Source organism: Pleurodeles waltl, chromosome 4_1 (assembly GCF_031143425.1).
Source record: "Pleurodeles waltl isolate 20211129_DDA chromosome 4_1, aPleWal1.hap1.20221129, whole genome shotgun sequence".
Lineage (NCBI taxonomy): Eukaryota > Metazoa > Chordata > Amphibia > Caudata > Salamandridae > Pleurodeles > Pleurodeles waltl.
This window is the reverse complement of record NC_090442.1, coordinates 237,605,964-237,626,784: the sequence shown is the minus strand read 5'-3', so window position 1 is coordinate 237,626,784 and position 20,821 is coordinate 237,605,964. Positions and strand designations below refer to the sequence as shown.

The 20,821-nt window shown below is 42.7% G+C and overlaps 1 protein-coding gene across 3 annotated transcripts in view; it reads right to left on the bottom strand.

The window, feature by feature from the left end:
• LOC138287629 (uncharacterized) overlaps positions 1–20,821 on the bottom strand; it is a 148,261-nt gene that overhangs the window by 65,010 nt on the left and 62,430 nt on the right. For all 3 annotated transcript variants that reach the window (XM_069228213.1, XM_069228211.1, XM_069228212.1), the window contains exon 2: positions 2,603–11,599. In XM_069228213.1, the coding sequence (XP_069084314.1) occupies positions 2,603–11,546 (8,944 nt within the window). In that variant the 5' untranslated portion in view covers positions 11,547–11,599. The remainder of the gene's footprint in view (positions 1–2,602; positions 11,600–20,821) is intronic.

The window sequence follows — 20,821 nt, the reverse complement described above, 5'->3', positions numbered from 1 at the left end:
GCGGTGTTCACCGACCGCAATGCCAGGCTGGAGAAAGATAACATCTTCTTCCCAAGCTTATCTAGCATCTTAGACTCCCTATCAAGGGGTGCAGAAGGGAGTGCGCCTGGGGAGATGGAAACTTGGATGACCAAGCTCTCAGGGGTCGGTGTTGTGTCAGGAACACTGGGTCATTTGGAGGTGGTGTAGGGCAGCAGGCAATTATCCTGTTCACAGGAGCCCCTGTGCAGGGTTTGGACCAAGTCACCAGCAACACATCTGTGAGGGCTGAAGCACCTGTCAGGAGTTTAGTCCTGGCTACCACTGAAGGCAGCTCGAGGCCCAACACCTCGGCCCTCTCCTTACCACCATGGAGTAGAACACTCCCTCCTCCATAGCCACAATAGGGAGAGAAGGCATGCTAGCATCAGGGAAAGTGTCCAGACCACTAGCTTCACACAGGTCCATCAACCAGTCCATGGGCTCTTCAAGCTGGTATTCCCAATCTTCATACGAGCCCCATCCAAGGGACTAAGGGTCGGGATCAAACAGAGAGCAAACCCCCCTGCTGAATTTGGAATCTGCACTACGCGACACCGTTCCAGCTCCATGCTGGAGTCGGCAATGAAGATGTGGGTTGATGCCGGCCGTGGGCAAGGGTGGAGCGTCGATATCACAACCATCGTTGGGGAATGTCGAGATGGTACGACCAAAGATGGTTCAGATCTAGTGCCGAAGCTGAACCTGAGGGGTCCCCTGCCAACTCTGTGGGCCCAGAAGGCGCTCAAGCAGATTTGGACTTTCTAAATATGAGGCGCATAGCCTCACAGATCTCGAGGAGATAAGCAGGGGTTGCTCAGGCAAACTGTGGGAAGCACGGAGTCAACCAAACGCAGACTCTGAGGACGGAGGCCTGAAACGACAATGTTCCTTTTCCCTTGTTGCGTCAGCGGACGGAGTGAAGTCGAAGAATGTTTTCTCTTTTTCAACTTCTTCTTGTGCCTTGACTTACCCGATCGTCCCCAGGACTTTGAGTGAGATGACAAAGAATGGGTGCTCTGCGACCATTCTCAGGACCTTCCTCTCGACCGGGATCATAAGACACGCTGAGTGGAGCGAAAGAAACTTTAATCCCTCAAAGCTTTTGGATTTATGGCCCGCCACTATGAGCACGAATTCTGGTCGTGGTCTTGTTTCAAACTCCACAAGTAGACGAGGTGCGTATCAGTCACAGACATCATCCATTGACAGGATTAGCAAGACTTGAATCCGGACTTGCAGGGCGACATCTCAATGCACCAGGAGTGAAAACACTCAAATATTTGAAAAAACATTTAAAAAGATCAGTCAAAAAGGGACTTTGAGTAGCTCTTCAGATATGGCCTTGGCTGGCGCGGAAAGAAAAGAACCAATGTCAGCATGTCGGGATGCCACCTATATAGGTCCCGCTACATCATATTCGGCACGCACGACGCCAACAACGGAGTCAACCGACGCCTTCTAACAGCACACAGGGGTACTGCTCGCGATAAAACCTCCAGATCTAGACTGGAGGAAACTCTAAGGTAAGGCATCTTCAACTACAAGTCTCTATCAGAAAGGGAACCCAAAGCCATGTAAAATCAAAACGCTTCTTAAGAAAGAAAAGGATACACTTTCACCAGATTAATACAACCCCTTTTTTATGACCGTCATTTTGACCCCAATACATAACTTAAATACAAATGCTAATGATTACCATAACTATAAATGAAACTGCAGTTACTTATCTGAAATTCAACCGTAATTCTAAATCACTCTAAAATAAATGAAAAATGTTCTTAAGCATGAATAGAATTTCACGACATTAATATTAACCCTGCCCCAACATGACAATGAATTACATTCGAAGATAACAGGATCCTTGCTTTAATGCTAAACGTAAATTAAATGACTGAATCAAAACTTGCATTGAGTTCTAGCCCAACCATAATTTAGAAAGTATATGCAATTAAATACAAAAGTAGATAACTATTATAACCCTAGTGCCAATTTACATTTACCCTACCCGAAGCGTTGTTCTAATTAATGGTTTGTTCCTGTAATAGCAGTTGACATAATGGTGTACTTAAAGTGATGGCAGGAAAGCAATGACTAGATGAGGTACTGAGGTCGAAGTAATGGTAGTAACCCGGCCAGGACAGCTAATTTCCAAGCAGGCATTAGCACAAGGGGCACAACAAGGTCCAAAACTACACATCAATTAGCAAGTCATTATCATAACTCAAAATCTGGGTTGGATTAGTCATTAAGAGGAAGGCTTGTGGCACAATCAAACATAAGGGATTTTTTAAAGTCATGTCCACGGACGAGGGAAAGTTATGTGCGCAAAGTGGGCGTGGTTAAAAGCTCACAATACTTACAAAAGGTCAAAGTGCTTGTGCGCTCGACCTAAAAAGCTACATTTGACACTTCATTGTGGATTTAAGTAAGAAATTGCACACAGTTTATTTAAAATTGCAGGACTGCAACGAATAATTGAGTTTGAAATCCTCAAAATACATTTGTTTTGTAAGTTAAGTATGGCATTCGTTTGTAAAGGAGAAGAAAGAAGAGATAATTAAACTTGAAGAGTATACTGTACCTTCAGCTGGGCTCTTTTCTGGGCTTACAACTCTATTTCCATCTATGGATCCTCCATTCACTGAGTGGCGCCTGAACAGCCCTTCTGGACACATTTTAAATTCCAGCATTTTGGGGGACAATGTGCTGTTCTGTAAGTCTGATACTGTCTCTTTCTTGTCTATAGTGAGGCTTAATGTCCTTTTTAACTTTTCCGAGCCACTGCATTTGCCAAGATTCAACTTTGAGGGGCAGACTGATTCTTGTGTAGCATTTTTTGTCACCGGTGCTGTATAACACCCTAAAGGTTTGCTGGATTCATTACCGACACAAGACATCTTTGTCCCAGCGTTTGTAACATTCTTGCCAATGTTCATGTGCTTAGGAAGCAATGCAGCGTGTAGTAAGACATTTTTCGTTGCTTTATCTTTGCTTGAAAGGCTGGATGATTTTAACTGCACAGGGTCTGAATGCCTTCCTTTGGGGGATTCACGAGCGGTTCCGTTACTGATTGTAGTTTTTGAGCACTTATTGCCCTGTGCATGTGAAGCACTTGACTGTGTAAATCTTTCCTTCAATACTCCTATTTTAACTGGTGAATGTGTACGGCTGGGAAGCTTGAATTTATTCTGGTGCATTGCTTCACGTGCAGCCATTGTTTTCTTAACTGCTTTAACACGATCTGCTATCCGGCGTGCTCTATATTCCTCGATTGTCAAGGTTCTTTTTTTTTCTTTAGCAGCACTTGCGTCTGGACTTTTAAACTTAATTTCTTTATCTGAACGAACACATTTGAGACCCGGTTCCTTTCTTCCAGACACTTTCTCCACTTCTGAATATTTTTCTGTCTGTTTTTTTTCTTTGTTTGAAACCCGTTTTTCATTTGACTTCCTGATTTCAGTCCCCGTTTTATTGTATTTTGCTTCATCTGCTGGAGAAGAGGCATTTCTCTTTTCATAACCGGCAGTTGGGCATAGTTTCTCTTCCCCCAGGAAAGCCCCGACAGTTAAGCCCCTTCTGTTTTTGTCATAATCCGTGTTAGTTGAGGTTTCTTCCTCTGGAGTGGGTGCCTTGATGTTCCTTTCTTGACTGCAAGGTGAGTCTGCATCATCTCTATGATATTTGCTCGGTAAGGACTTGCTATTCCTTTCATAAACATTAGCAGGCTTATCTTCTGTCCTAAAAGGCGAGTTGCCGGATGAGGGTTTGCTCTTTGGATCAGGGTCAGCAAAATACTTTTCTTCTTTCTTAGAAGAGGTGGTGGGTGAAGCGATGCTTTTTACCCCATACTCAATCTTATAAGAGATTTCTCCACCACTGGGAGATGAGCTGCCAAGTGAGGCTTTGCTCTTTTTTTCACTATCACTACTTGGTGATTTTGCTTCACATCCTGAAGAATAGTTGCCAGGCGATACTTTGCTCATTTTATCATTACTCTTCATAGAAGACTGTTCTTCCTTCTTAGGAGGAGAGTTGCTAGGCGAGGCCTTGCTCTTTTTATCATTACAGTTAGTAGAGCACTGCTCTTTTCTGAGAAGAGAGATGCCAGATGAGGCCTTACTGTTTTTATCATTATCGCGATTAGAATATTGTTCGTTCTTAAGAGGGTTGCCAGGGGAGGCCTTACACGTTTCAATATTAGCGTTAATAAAACACTGTTCTTTCCTAGGTGGGGAGTGGCCAGACAAGGCCTTATTCATTTTATCATTACCAGAAAATGTTTTCTCTTTACAAGAAGAAAAGTTTCCAGGTGAGACCCTGCTCTTTTTTTCATAATCATAAGTAGGAGACTTTTCTGCTTTCCTAGGAGAAGAGCTGCCAGATGAAACCTTGCTCTTTTTGTTAATATTGTTAACAGAAGACTTCCCTTCTTTCCTAGGACAGCTGCCAGGCGAAGCCTTGCTCATTTTATCATTATTACTAACAGAAAGCCTTTCCTTTTTCCTGGGAGAAGAACTGCCCAACCGTGCTTTGCTATTTTTATCATATTTGAAAGTATACACTGTTTTGTCTTCCCCAGGAGGAGAGTTGCCAAGTGAAGTAGATTGTTCCTCTTTCCAAAGAGGGGAGCTGCCATTCAAGACCTTCTCTTTATCCTTTTGTGCAGCCTTGCCAGATTTGCAGTGTAGCTTCAACCCATTTGCATCAATCGTGTCGAGACGCATGTATTGAGCTTGATCTTTTTTGTTTTTACTAGGTGAAGGCGAACCATGGGGCACTGTGAACTGGCTGTTAAGAATGAGTCTTTTCCGTTTCTTTTTTTCTTTACACATCTTTTCGTAGGTTTGTGTGTCCGAGGAATCTTTGTTACAAGACTTGTCGCCCAACTCGGGTACAGGGCAGTTAGGAACAGGAACAACTTTTTCCGTTGAAACTTTTTGAGAAACGTCGTCCTTAACTTTAGATGTCACTTGTGAAGGTGTCAGGGCAACAATAGTCATGGGCTGATGTTTTATCCTGCTTTTCTTTTTTCGATTTTCATTTTTGGATTTCATCAGATATTCAAGTTTAGATTTCTTTTTATATATAGCAGAATTCCCTGTAACAGATATTAGATTGTTGTGTTCAACAAGTGTTGGCTGAGCATTAAGAGGGCTGAAAACATCAACAGTTCTTATGCATTTTACAGCATTCACTGCAGGGCTGTGTGGTCGTTTTATGCCTTTCTTTTGAAATGACAAAGTGTCTTCATTGCTTGTTTTTCTAGAATGCATTTGTTCTTTTAAATTACTATTTATAGGAGTAGAATAACTAGCTTTATTTGTGTCCACATAGTCCCCCATTGAACTTTCAGTACTTAAGTCACTCTTCGTGTTATCTTTCTTGCCAGCATTTCCACACGTACATTTTGGCCCATAACCATAAAGTGAATATACCCAACTATGCAAACAACATGGGCTTTTATCTGAAGAAGTGTTGTTCATGTCTCTACCAAGCGATTCCTCTAGATGCCTGATCTCAGAAGTAGAATGGCTAAGGCCTGCTTTAACTTTAAGCTCTGACGAAACCTGATCGGTAGTTTGAGCGTCTCTCATGCTAACATCGCTGGCTGACATGGATGGTACCTCAGGAAACAATTTGGTCATGTTCTCCGAGTGTATTAAAGTAATCTGTATTTCATTTGAAGTGTTACCTATTTCGGAATCACTTATATCTGTCAATTCATCATCAAGTTGGGACTCCTGTTGTGTAACAGAAGTTTGCTGCTCAAGAACTTTATCCAACAAATTCGCCTTTCCAGAATCAAAGTCATGTGAAGAAGAAATCTTTTTATCAAGTTTTGAACCCATCTTCACCACCATTGATTTACTTTCTAGTTCTTGACAACTAGAACTCATTTCTTTGGAACCTGGTACTCCAGCACACAACCCAATTTCTTTATAACATACTGGAACACGATTTACATCATTACAGACGTCTAATGTGTCTGTAATTTCATTGTTTTCTGGGCACTCAACAGGAATGTCAGATTTCTTACTGCAGTTCCCAACAAGCAGCATTGTACTCAGTTGTTCTGCAGTGTTATTTTCTTTAAGGTTTTGATTTACGGGGTTTACCTTTTCAGAGCCAATAATTCCTTTAAGAGACATAAGTATGTTTTTTTCAACCAACTTCTGAAGTGTAACATCCCTTTTCTCTGCACCTCCACATACAGCATCCTTCTCTGGGTTATTCACTCTGAAAGAAATCTTACATTCCTTGTCAAACTGCAACTCCTGCTTTACACAACTAAAGACCTGTGGCTCCAACTTAGGGATTTTCATCTTCTCTGAGCCTTGGGTAAGACCGTGAAACTTCTCAACATCAGTGATATTTAAAGACCTACTTTTGCTGTTATTATAAATCAACTTACTCTGCTCCATTACACAGTCACATTGCTTAAGGATTTGATTTACAAAGCTCTTATTTCCATAATCGGGAGGAATTGTGTCGCTTTTATCAACCTTCTTCTGAGCTGTAAGCACATCTGTCTCTTGGCAGATATTAGAATCTTCCTTTTTATGTCCATACATTCCCAAACACATTCTACATTCTTTATTGCACTGAGGTTCCTGCTTAACAGAACTACAACTTTCTAACTCCTCCTTCACTGTAACTACATTCTTTTTGAGACCTTTTTTATAACAGTCTGCTTCATAATCACGGATAAGGCTTGGAGAACGATGGCAGTTCACATTAAGGGGCAACTTTTCTTTCTTTTCTGTAGTGCTGAGTTTAAGGCTTTGATATACAGAGTTCTCTTTTTCCAAATCAAGAACTTCTAGAGATGCAGTTAGGTTATTATCAATTCTCTTTTCAGTCTTTATGGGTCTGTCTTCACTGCCATTATCTATAGAAACCACTTTTTCAAAGTCACACATTTCTGAAGAAATGTGGCATCCCTTGTCAAGTTGCAACTCCTGCTTCACTACAGAAATAACTTTATGCAGGACTTCATTTTCTATTGCCCGCTTTCCTTCCAACTGCAGTTTATTTTCCATTCTGTCCAAGCCAAAAGGAAATTCAATTAGAAGTTCTGAAAGTTGATTATCGAGACCTTGCGCAGAGAGTAATTCATCAGCAGGCTCTCGCTCTCCTTTTTCTCTCTTAGCTGTGACAGACGCACATCCTTTATGTGATCTTTCTTTGCTGAAAGAAGAGTCATAGTTTTCAAACTGTGGTGTGGAAGTACAAGAACTGCCTTTGCTAATCTGCTCTTCAGTAATTGATGCACACTTTTCAGCATCTATTTCTTTACTAGAATTGGAATAATTGTCTTTTTCACTTGTATTTTCACAATTTTTAGGTATCTGATCAGATATGAAAGACACCTGTTCTTCTGAATCGTTCTCTTTGTCAGGAGAGAAGTCACAATCGCTACGGCTGCTTAGTGCCTGAACTGAATGATTCGATTCATTTGTTTTCTCATCTGTCAAGGGTACATATTTTTCAAGGCAGTTATCTTTTCTATTCACATGACCATTTTTTCTTTCTCGAGGTGTTGAACTACAAAAGAAATCAACTTTAGTTGCTTTACTTGGTGCAATAATTTCTACATTTTCAAAATGTTGTTTTAAGTTGTGCTTGTATTTTGAATTGGAAACATTTTCTTTAATGACTGGCTCCGAAGGGCTTACATTTGAATTATACGCCTCAGTTACATGGACATCCTCTGTGCAACAAGTTGTATTGGTATGCAAGTCTGCAAAGTCAGGTTTCGAGATATTTGAAGATTTAACATCTGTCAATTTTAACACTTCTATTTTATCTGCACTTATCGAGGTACCACTTTCAAGTTGTTTCATAGGATGCAGAATGCCACCTTCTCCTTTTGAAGCAATATCGCCTACTTCTGCTGAACTAGAGGTATCAAATATTTTTGCAATTTTAGAATCATATAACGTACTGCCTTTAACAAGCGTACAAATGCTTGAAATATGCAACTGCTCATCATTTGCGCCTAATAAAGTGTCAGAACAGTCTCCTAAATTTACAGTTTGACTGACAGGATTGCTGACTGACTGACATAAGTTTCCTTGCTCAGAAGCATCAATTGTTTCCAACTGCTTCATCTTACTTTCACTGATGTTTAAACAGCTGGCACTTGTTGCCTCTGTAACAATTTCAACATTTTTAGGTTTTATGAACCCAGCTGAATCAAGTTTGTCAGTCAGATCTTTCTCACTGGAAGGTTGTGATATGCTTCCAATGTCGGACAGTGATGGAGCATCTACCATTGAGTTATTTTGTTCTATCAAACAAGGCAATATGTTTTCATGGACGGCTGGGTACACTTCCACTTTTCGAGACTCACTTGCAGCAACTTCAATGAGACAGCCAGACTTTGAAAGTACCAAAGGATTTACGACAGCAACTCTTTCAATGGTTTTTGTAACACTGGAACCCAAAGCATCTTGTTTTTGCCCCAGAGCAGTGTCCACAGAACTGTGGCTTGCCTCATTTGCACCACATGAAGCTTTGACTGCTTCAATGACTGGGGTAGTTTGCTGGACACTTTCCTGAGAGGTTGTACATGTCTGATCACAAAGGCCTGCAGATGACAATGATTCTTGTGGCTCTACACCTGTGGAGACTGCTTGTTTATTCTGCGAAGCACTATTAGAAAGAGTCGTTTTCCACAAATCAAAGCAGGATTCCAGTGCTTCCATTGTAGCACTGCTCATTTGCGATAAGGGAGATTCAATTTCTGCAGCAATTAATTTACATTCTTCCAAATTTGAAGCTGTTAAGTTAGTAACACTGTTTGAAGCCAAGGCATTTGTACAACAATTAGTCAAATTTATGGCATTGATGGTTGCTGTAGTGTCCTTCAGATGTTGGCCAGGATCATTATCCAGTGCAGAAGAGTGGCCCTTTGTTATTTCCGTCTGCAATAAGGAATATAAATATGGATTTATTTTGCTATGGTCCACCCGAGGATTAACACATAATGTTCCTGCTTGAAGGTTACTTTGCAGTTCAATAGCACATGGAGACTGGTGACCTGTAGGTCTAATATTATCCACTTGTTCCTGGGATGTTATAATCTTGGAAGTGCTGGCTGGTTCTTGGCCAGAGTTCTGTTGAGTATTAACGACAGTAGACTCATTATTACTTCCTGAAGGGAAATGTTGTTCTCCTGGATAACTTTTTGGCTGAGTAGGAGATTTTAATGTGTGGTTATTATGCTGTTTACTGGAAGGACTAGATATTGCCGGAGAATGTTTGCTACCTTGATAAATGTTTTCTAAGCACAGTCCCTCGTTCATCAAAGCTGGTTGATGCGTGGAATTGCTTTCATTTGTGTTAACCAACATCGGGCTTTCCTTGCACAATGGTATATCAGGTTTCTGAGGTACAGGACTTGGGACATTTGATTTGACATTTGATACAGTTGTTCTATTCGTGCAAGACATGTTGTCCAAATCTTTATGTGGCACACCAATATCCTGAACACTGGAAAATGGAATGGTTGTACTTGTTTTACTGTTTAAAGAAATATAAACTTCTCGTTTTGAATTGAATTTCCTAACAAGGTGCAGGAAGCGTTTTTTCGTTTCTAATATTTTTTTATAAATTGCACACAAATCTTCTACTGTCACATTTTTGTTTGCAACCATTGAGCCAGATGTAGGGCTTACATGTAATTCAACTGGTCCGTTTACATTATTTTTTATTTGACCGGGACTACAAACAGAGAAGGGTTTCTGAAACTGTATGTTGTCCAAAGCTTTTGAGCTTTTCTCACATTCAGATGTTCTAGTATTGCTAGTGTTTTGTACATCCTGAAATATGCGCTGAAGAATATCAAGTTGGGTTTGGTCTGAGGCGTGAGCGTCATTCTTAACAGAATCATATGTTGGCTTATTTGAATGTACCACACGTTCATAGGACAGTGTTGCAACATTTACACCACCAACAGTACAACCATTTGTAGGAGAAATATGTTCAGGTGTGGGGTTATGAGGCCGATGGTCAACTGCATACAATTCATCCCGTCTATCTGTTAACAGCAATTGCTGCTGATGTACATTTTCATTAATGTACCTAACTGGCTCTTGGTGCTGCACCTGTCGCTGAAAATTCAGTTGTTCTTCAAACTGAAGGACATGTTGGAGTGGAACCAATAGCTGGTTTTGCCTGGGCTGTTGGTGCTGCCCTGATTGTAGTAGTCTTCTCAATGTTGTCTGCTGCTGCTGCTGCTGCGGCTGCTGCTGCTGCTGCGGCTGCTGCTGCGGCTGCACTGGCTGTTGGTATTGCTGCACTGCCTGCTGGTGGTTTTGTGGCAACTGTTGAGGGTGTTGAGCTGGCTGCTGAGGGCGTTGCATCAGCTGCTGAGGGTGCTGCATCAGCTGCTGAGGGTTTTGCATCAGCTGCTGAGGGTTTTGCATCAGCTGCTGAGGGTTTTGCATCAGCTGCTGAGGGTTTTGCATCAGCTGCTGAAGGTTTTGCATCAGCTGCCGGTGGGGTTTACCTAGTTGCTGCCAGTGGTGTTGAACTGGTTGCTGGCGATGAACTACTTCTTTTCGATGCACTGTCTGTTGCTGTAGTCCTGAATGATGGTTTTGCGACTGCACTGATTGTTGGCACTGAACTGCCTGTGTTGGCAATCTAGAGTCAAATTTAGCAGACCACACATTCTTTGCCTCAAGATTAGTTTTAGAAACTAAATATGGTGCAGGGGGTGGCTGTTGCTGCATTTGTGATAACTGGTTTGATACAACTGGAACCTGGGCATTTCCAAAACTGGCTGTGTTTTGCATATTTCCAATGTTTATGGTTTGCTGGGAATTCAAAAGCATGTTTTTTGGCTGATGATGGGCAGACAAAGCACCTTCTTCAGCAGGCTGCGCTGTACAGTTCTGTTCCTTTGTCCAAACCAACCGAGTCTCATTTGACGGTGGTCTGTAATCTTGGTTGCAGGGATACGTTAAAAAATCCTGCATAGAAGGATAATGCTGCTGTATCATTTGTTGTCTCACATTTACAATGCGGTTTGGTGGTACATTATGTTGGGAAGGCACCTGCTGTGTATTTTGCCATGTTGCAGAACTTGGTTGAGAAGAAGCAATCTCCGCTTGCTCATTTGAGATATAGTGTGGCAAAGACTTGACCATGGAATTGGACATATAATTTGAAGTTTGATCCAGACCTCTTATTGGTCCATTCTTTTGTATGATGCTTCGTTGTACATTGCCGATGCCTCCTGCAGCCATATCAGTAGACAATACTAGAGGAAGAGACTGCTGTAATATTCCATTCCGTACGTTTATGTTTTGGGAAAGTGAATTTGAGACAGTAGCCATACTGTCATATAAATGACATTCACTCAGATTTCCAGATCCAAATGTAGCAAAATTGGATTGAGAAGAAAAAGATGGCTGGTTGTTTCCTGAATACGCCTCTGAATTGGAGATCTGAGGCAAAGGTCTTTCTAAACGTTTCACCTGTTCGATATTCTGATCTGGTGTTGCAATCCAGTCCATGCCTGCATCACGTCTTGCCGATATTGTCACTAGGTTGTCAATTATAAATATTTCTGAAAGAAGAAGAAAAAGCCTGATAAAAACTGGATGCAGGTTGTAAATATAACAACACACTGTAGAAATTATTCTAAAAAAAGTTAAAACGGGACATCAATTTTCATTTTCTTGGACGATAGTCAATCTGCGCAAAATAACATTTTATAGGTTGTGACGTGCTCACTTACAATATACCTAATTTCACAATACAAAATACACAGTGCAATACAGAAGAAAAAGAAAATAGGGCGCAAACTGCATGCATCCACGTGTGTGATTTGCCTTAAAGGTTGTCAGGAACTGAAGAAACATGCTGCAAACATTGGACAAGGGTTCTTTATCCAAACCTTGTTGATCTTACGCAGAGCTTGTCAAACTTGTAATTTTCTTCAGATTTGAAACACTTTTTTTTGAGCTGGGCATATAGTTAGGGAGGACGAGTTAGTGTACACTTAATACTCTCCATTCTTGTGATTTATATACATTATTAGTTTTGAGCATAAGCAAGACAGGAAATTATTTCTGGAATTTTCATTTAAGACAACCCCTCCTCCCCCAAAAACATTCCACTGGGAAAGTCGGTTAACAAGCAATACGTTAAATTACCTATATTTATTATGAGAAATTGTAATGATGGGACAGAAGCTTGATGTGGTTTTGTTCACATATGTGTACAGGACTCTGCCTTAGGTAATTGGGAACTCAACTGTCCTCATATAAGAAAATGGTGGTGTAATGTTGGCCACATCATTAGCCACAAAATTATTTTGCTCAAGTTGAGGACTATCCAAAGAAACAGGAATTGTAGGGTAAGACAATATTAGGCAATCACATACCTTGCACCATCAGGCTGTTCGAAGACAACAAAAATGGACCTACAACAGTAAGACATGCCGAATAGCATTGAAGAGGGTGGCAAAAGGTCACTTTGGGATACACTTGTTTAAAAATGGTCACTTAGGCTATGGTAGAGAAGAATGGAATAATATAGCGAGAAAGAACAAATCTAAATAGTTTAAATTGCAGAGGCACAGAGGGAGGGGTGTCTAATTAGTCCCAAATGCATATATTGAGAGTTCTAAGTTGCTGTTAAAATTCTGGATTTTTATCCACACCCATGTCATGCACATTGTAAGGAAATGCCTCCTTGGCATGGTTACCCCCTGACTTTTTGCCTTTGCTGATGCGAAGTTTTGATTTGAAAGTGTGCTGAGGCCTGCTAACCAGGCCCCAGCACCAGTGTTCTTTCCCTAACCTGTACTTTTGTTTTCACAATTGGCACAGCCTGGCATCCAGGTAAGTCCCTTGTAACTGGTACCCCTGGTACCAAGGGCCCTGATGCCAGAGAAGGTCTCTAAGGGCTGCAGCATATCTTATGCCACCCCGGGGACCCCTCACTCAGCACAGACACACTGCTTGCCAGCTTGTGTGTGCTGGTGAGGACAAAACGAGTAAGTCGACATGGCACTCCCCTCAGGGTGCCATGCCAACCTCACACTGCCTATGCAGTATAGATAAGTCACCCCTCTAGCAGGCCTTACAGCCCTAAGGCAGGGTGCACTAAACCATAGGTGAGGGCACCAGTGCATGAGCACTGTGCCCCTACAGTGTCTAAGCAAAACCTTAGACAATGTAAGTGCAGGGTAGCCATAAGAGTATATGGTCTGGGAGTCTGTCAAACACGAACTCCACAGCACCATAATGGCTACACTGAAAACTGGGAAGTTTGGTATCAAACTTCTCAGCACAATAAATGCACACTGATGCCAGTGTACATTTTATTGTAACATACACCCCAGAGGGCACCTTAGAGGTGCCCCCTGAAACCTTAAACAACTACCCGTGTAGGCTGACTGGTTTTAGCAGCCTGCCACACTCGAGATATGTTGCTGGCCACATGGGGAGAGTGCCTTTGTCACTCTGTGGCTAGTAACAAAGCCTGCACTGGGTGCAGATGCTTATCACCTCCCCCTTGCAGGAGCTGTAACACCTGGTGGTAAGCCTCAAAGACTCACCCCCTTTGTTACAGAACCACAGGGCACTCCAGCTAGTGGAGTTGCCCGCCCCCCTCCGGCCACAGCCCCACTTTTGGCGGCAAGGCCGGAGGAGATAATAAGAAAAACAAGGAGGAGTCACTGACCAATCAGGACACCAATAAGGCAACCTGAGCTGAAGCGACTGACTTTTAGGAATCCTCCATCTTGCAGATGGAGGATCCCCCCAATAGGGATAGGAATGTGACCCCCTCTCCTTGGGAGGAGGCACAAAGAGGGTGTAGCCACCCTCAGGGCTAGTAGCCATTGGCTACTGCCCTCCCTGACCTAAACACACCCCTAAATTATGTATTTAGGGGCTCCCCTGAACCTAGGAACTCAGATTCCTGCAACCTAAGAAGAAGAGGACTGCTAAGCTGAAAAACCCTGCAGAGAAGACGGAGACACCAACTGCTTTGGCCCCAGCTCTACCGGCCTGTCTCCCCACTTCTAAAGACACTGCTCTAGCGACGCTTTCCACAGGGACCAGCGACCTCTGAATCCTCAAAGGACTGCCCTGCATCTAGAAGGACCAAGAACTCCAGAGGACAGCGGCTCTGTTCACCAAAGACTGCAACTTTGCAACAAAGAAGCAACTTTGAAACAACTTGCGTTTCCCGCCGGAAGCGTGAGACTTGGCACTCTGCACCCGACGCCCCCCGCTCGACTTGCGGAGAACAACCACTTCAGGGAGGACTCCCCGGCACCTGCGAGACCGTGAGTAGCCAGAGTAGCCCCCCCCCGAGCCTCCACAGCGACGCTTGCAGAGGGAATCCCGAGGCTCCCCCTGACCGCGACTGCCTGACTCCCAGACCCCAACGCCTCGAAAAGACTCTACACCCGCAGCCCCCAGGACCTGAAAGATCGGAACTCCAGTGCAGGAGTGACCCCCAGGAGGCCCTCTCCCTTGCCCAGGTGGTGGTTACCCCGAGGAGCCCACCCCGCCCCCTGCCTGCATCGCTGAAGAGACCCCTTGGTCTCCCATTGATTTACATTGGAAACCCGACGTGTGTTTGCACACTGCACCCGGCCGCCCCGTGCTGCTGAGGGTGTACTTTCTGTGCTAACTTGTGTCCCCCCCCGGTGCCCTACAAAACCCCCCCCTGGTCTGCCCTCCGAAGACGTGGGTACCTACCTGCTGGCAGACTGGAACCGGGGCACCCCCTTCTCCATTGAAGCCTATGCGTTTTGGGCACCACTTTGAACTCTGCACCTGACCGGCCCTGAGCTGCTGGTGTGGTAACTTTGGGGTTGCTCTGAACCCCCAACGGTGGGCTACCTTGGACCCTAACTTGAACCCCGTAGGTGGTTTACTTACCTACAAAAACTAACAAATACTTACCTCCCCCAGGAACTGTTGAAAATTGCACTGTCTAGTTTTAAAATAGCTATATGTGATTTATTTGAAAAGTATATATGCTATTGTGATTATTCAAAGTTCCTAAAGTACTTACCTGCAATACCTTTCATTTGAAGTATTACATGTAAAATTTGAACCTGTGGTTCTTAAAATAAACTAAGAAAATATATTTTTCTATACAAAAACCTATTGGCCTGGAATTGTCTCTGAGTGTGTGTTCCTCATTTATTGCTTGTGTGTGTACAACAAATGCTTAACACTACTCCTTTGATAAGCCTACTGCTCGACCACACTACCACAAAATAGAGCATTAATATTATCTCTTTTTGCCACTATCTTACCTCTAAGGGGAACCCTTGGACTCTGTGCATACTATTCCTTACTTTGAAATAGTGCATACAGAGCCAACTTCCTACACCCATCACTTTCACTCGTTCGTGGGCTTGCCTTTCAAAAATCCCTTGATGTCACTGGTAAATGCTTTACATCTGCCCGGCCTTGAGGCTGTTTTTGTCATGCTTTGACGACTGCCCCCGTTATATGGACTATCGCACGATTGCAGATATACTTCAGAATGGGCAAACTATTTTTTCTCTCTCCCCTTTGTGCTGCATGGAGGCCATGGCGCTTAAAGCGTGAATACAGTGTGAACTTGATCAGTGGTATTGCAGCACTGGTCACATTGTTCACAGTTACCCAATCAGTCAATTCTTGTGGCTCTCCCCTTAAAATACTTGAAATTTATAAATACTTTATATATGTAACAGAAATCCTCAAAGCAAAAGCGGCTCTCCCAGCACAGCAGGAGAGCAGATACTACAATATTATTAACTGCACTCTCGAAACTCGCACCATAATGCTTTGCAGGCATTCCTTTTACAAAACATGTTTGCCCATAACTCACCATGTGGTGGCCCTAGGACAATGGGACCACCACCAAAACGTTCAGCACGACACACACTATTGAGGTCATCTCTGGGTCCCCGCACTAGATTAATTGGAACCCCAAAATAACCCCTTCCACCATTAAGTGTCTTTTTAAGCACTACACCTGGTAATAGCTTGTTTTAAGGGCCTTATTTGTAATATCAATACTATAGGCCAGCTACTTATGAAAATATGTAATGCACTAAGGGGTACACTGCATTATTTATTCTCATTTTGTTTTGTATTATTTATTGCCTTTTTCTTTTTAAGTGGTTATGCCCTCTAGGGGCTAACTATATAGTTACATGACCATGTTTCTTACAAATGCTATTTATATTGTGGTGTCCTCTAGGGGCTGTTCATATTAACATATTAAAAGACTAGTGGCATGGAAACTTGCCCCATAATGCTTTGCTGGCTTTTACTTTTAGGCAACATTTTTGCTCACAACTCAGCCTGTGGTGGTCCTCGGACAACGTGCTGACCTTCAACACACTGACCACAAAGTGCTCTTTCTGTCTACATCATCTGTGGGTCCCCGCACATTGTTAGTGGGGGCTCCAAAATAATATCCCCTACCACTATTCATCATCTTTTTAAGCTCTCTCATGGCCAGAACTTTTGTTTTACAGCTGGGAGAAGTTATGTTTTATGGGCCTTGTTTGTTAGAACATTGTAATAGGCCTGCTAGCCTTGAAAATGGGTAATGCACTATGCCATCTGGGGGATAAATAGATGGTTACACTGCATTTCTTTCTCCCATTCTTTTTTCATGTGGTTATGCTCTTTAAGGGGTGACTGTATGGTTACATGACTAGGTTTCTTCCTAATGTTATTTTTATTGTGGTGTCCTCTAGGGGCTATACTGAGCATTACAGTCAACATACTGTAATATTAGCAGCATTACTTTGACAAAAACATTTTTGGTCATAACTCAGGCTGTTGCAGACCTAGGACAATGGGACCAACTTCAAAACACGTTCTATCTACATCCTCTCTGGTTCCCCAAAGTAATAACCCCTCCCACCATTCAGTGGCTTTTAAGCTTTCTCATGGCTAGATTTTTTGTTTTACAGCTGGGAGAAGTTTTGTTTTTAAGACCTTGTTTGTAATATCATTGCAGTAGGCCTGCTAGTCCTGAAAACGCCCTCTAGGGGCTAAGTATATGGTTACACTGCATTACTTTCTCTTGTTTCTTTCCTGGTTTTATGCTGTCTAGGGGCTAACAATCTAGTTACATGACCACGTTTCTTACAAATGATATTTTTGTTATGGTGCCCTCTATGGGCTATTTTGAGCATTACAGTCTAATACCAAAACGTTTATTTCTGATAAAGGTTTATATGATAATTGTAAGTGTTTTAATAATCTCACTTTATTACAATTATGACCACAATTCAAGCCAACGTAACATCCGTACTGCACTAGGACTGTTTTGACGCTCTTGACATGTTTGTAGTTTATTCTTCTCTGTGGCTGTTTTGTCTCTTTTATTTAGGGACTTGTGTTAGCCAGCCAGCCAGCAAATATGATGGCGGGGTAGTGAAAGTGGTGGTCTATTGGAATTAGCATGGCAGATTTAAATCAGGATGCTAAGTGGCAGCATTTTAATTTTTTGCTGCAGATACAGGAAGACGGTAAATATAAGTGCTTTCATTATGTGCAGGGCTACTGGAATTATATGGCAGGAAAAGACGAAATTATGAGGCAGGAATGACCAATTTATGGGTCAAGAAAAGTCCAGTTATGAATTTATAATCCCAACAGCGCTAAGAAAATTAGTTACTTACCTGTAACTGCAGTTCTCCAGTATTGGTATCTTTCATAGATTCACATGCTTGAATCATCCCCGTCGTCGAGGTGGGAGCCTCACGGTAAACTTAAATATATAAAAAGCAGTAAGTCAGTAAAAATAAAACCAGTAGGCCCTAGTAGGCCTCATAGGGTATTTTACAGTCTATCCACTTTGTTTTGTGAAAAGACCCAAACTTGAGTATCAACCAATCAGGATTCAGCCCCTCCCAAACACTCCCAACAGAGGCTGAATTCCCTCAGATTTTCTAGTAGGAGTGTGAAGTTTAATATCTGTATAGTAGGGGAGCCTCTGAGGGGAGAAGGGTGGGTCGCATGTGAATCTATGAAAGATACCAATACTGGAGAACTGCAGTTACAGGTAAGTAACTAATTTTCTTCTCCAGCATTGGATCTTTCATAGATTCACATGCTTGAATCCGAGTAACGAGCAGTAATGTTTTCTTACTTACTGAATTACATTGACTGTAATTCCATTGTAATTCTATACGTGATGTGATTCACATTAGTTCAGTTTTAAATATGCACTTACATATAATTATATTTATATACACATACATACGAATATAAGAGCAATAAAACGTGTGTGGCAGGAAATCCTGGCACAGTTTATGCTATTATTATGGAGAATACGACACGTTAAACAGTATAAGAAACTGAACCATTAATGACCATACCTCGAGTGTGGTGGTGGGATGTGTAAGAGGCTCACCTTAACGAAATAGATGCCTCAGCACTGCTTGTCCCACTGCTGTATCGACCTGGTTAGTCTCCTCTAGACAGTAATGTCTTGTAAATGTGTGTTGGCTGGACCATGTTGCTGCTCTACAGATGCTATGTAGTGGTACACCTGCAAAGAGTGCAGCTGAAGTGGCTACAGATCTTGTAGAGTGGGCTCTCACCCTGGTGTGGAGCGGCTTTCCTGCTTTTGAATGGCAGAATTGAATCGCCAGGCCAATCCATCTTGCTAAAGTCTGTTTGGACACCGCGTGTCCCTTCCTTGTTCCGCCGAATGCTACAAATAATTGATCCGACTGGCGGATGGCCTGAGTTTTCTGTAGATAAAACTTTAAGCATCTTTTTATATCGAGAGAATGTAATGTTTTTTCCGCCACTGTTTGCGGATTTGGAAAAAAGGTTTTTAAGATGATTGGTTCATTTAAATGAAATGTTGAGGGAACTTTCGGAATGAATTTAGGATTTGTCCGCAGGATGACACCTGAGTTTGTAAACTGGAGGAACGGCTGTTTGATGGTGAACGCCTGAATGTCACTGACTCTTTTTGCCGAAGTAAGAGCTAACAGTAACGCTGTTTTCCATGCGAGGAATTTTAGGTCAGCTTTGTGGATCGGCTCAAAAGGAGCTTTCATGAGTTGCATCAACACAACATTCAATGACCATAGAGGCGGGGGTTTCCTAATTGGCGGGAAGACCCGAAAAAGGCCCTTCATAAATTGTTTGACAATTCTTGTGGAACACAAAGAGAGTCTATCTGGTGATCTGCGGTATCTGGAGATTGCTGCCAGATGTACCCTTATGGAAGAATATGCAAGTCCTGATTTTGCCAGGAGCAGGAGATATGGAAGTATCTGTTCCGGAGTAGAAGATAAAGGATGTATATTTTCCGCTGCACACCAAACACAAAACCGTTTCCATTTAAGTCTATAGGTTTTGTTGGTAGTGTCAGCTCTAGCTTTTGCTAAGATGTCTCTACACTCTGGGGAAATTTTGAGATTTAAGTATTCATTGTGTTCAGGAGCCAAGCCGACAAATGAAGAGACGACGGATGTGGGTGTGTGACTTGTCCCTGGTGCATCGTTAAAAGAGTCGGACTCTGTCTGAGTGGTAGATGTGGTCGTTCGGAGAGCATGAGGAGCTCCGTATACCATATTTGTCTGGGCCATCTGGGAGCTATGAGTAGAAGTCGACACCCCTCCGTCTTCATTTTTCTGATGACTCTCGGAATGAGCGGGATCGGAGGAAAAGCGTAGGCATAAACTCCTGACCATCTCATCGAAAACGCATTCCCCCACAAATCTTTTTGGGGAAGCCAACTTGCGTACAACTGGCATTTCTTGTTCTCGAGAGTGGCAAATAGGTCTAAGTTTGGTTTTCCCCATAATAGAAACAGGCCATTGAGAGTTTTCTGGTCTAGCTCCCACTCGTGATAAGGAATCACTGTCCTGCTCAAGGTGTCTGCTAGAACATTGATCTGTCCTGGCACATGCTCCGCTTTCAGTGAGATATTGTGTTTGATGGCCCATGTCCAAATTTGTTGGGCTAGCTGCGAGAGTTGTAGGGATCTTGTGCCTCCTTGCTTGTTTAGATAAAACATGCTGGTCATGTTGTCCGTCCGGATTAAGACGCTTGAACATTGTATCTTTGGCAAGAAAGCTTTTAGAGCTAAGTGTATTGCTTTGAGTTCTAGATAACTGATGTGGAGCTGGCTCTCTTGCTGATTCCAGATTCCGCTGATTTGCAGGTCCTGGCAGTGTGCACCCCATCCTTCGAGAGAGGCATCCGTTGTTACTATGTAACTTGGTGTTTGAAGAAGAAAAGACAGCCCTTTTGAGAAATTGGTTGGAGTCGCCCACCACCTCATAGTGTTCTTCATTAGAGGCGTTATGCGAATCTTGTCTTCGAAGGAGCCGAGGACCTGTGTCCATTGTATGTCCAATTGCTCTTGCAGGGGTCGCATATGGAGCCTGCAATCTGGGACTAGCGGAATGCACAATGATATCATTCCGAGCAATGATTTGTAGATGCGGACTGAAACGAACTTTTTTCTGGATAGGTTGTCTGCCAACGAGGTTAACTTTTGTTTCCTCTCGTGTGATGGGTACGCTTTGCTGCGTACTGTGTCCAAAATTGCTCCCAAGAAACTCAATTCTTGTTTGGGGTATATCTGAGATTTCTGGTAGTTGACTACAAACCCCAGGCTGTGTAACAATTGAAGGCAATAGGAAATATGATTTGTTACTTGGAATTTTGAGGGTGCCTTTATAAGCCAGTCGTCCAGGTAAGGGAAGACCTGGATACCTGCCTGGCGAAGATGTGCTGCTACTGGAGCTAGCATTTTTGTGAAGATTCTGGGGGCTGATTTGAGA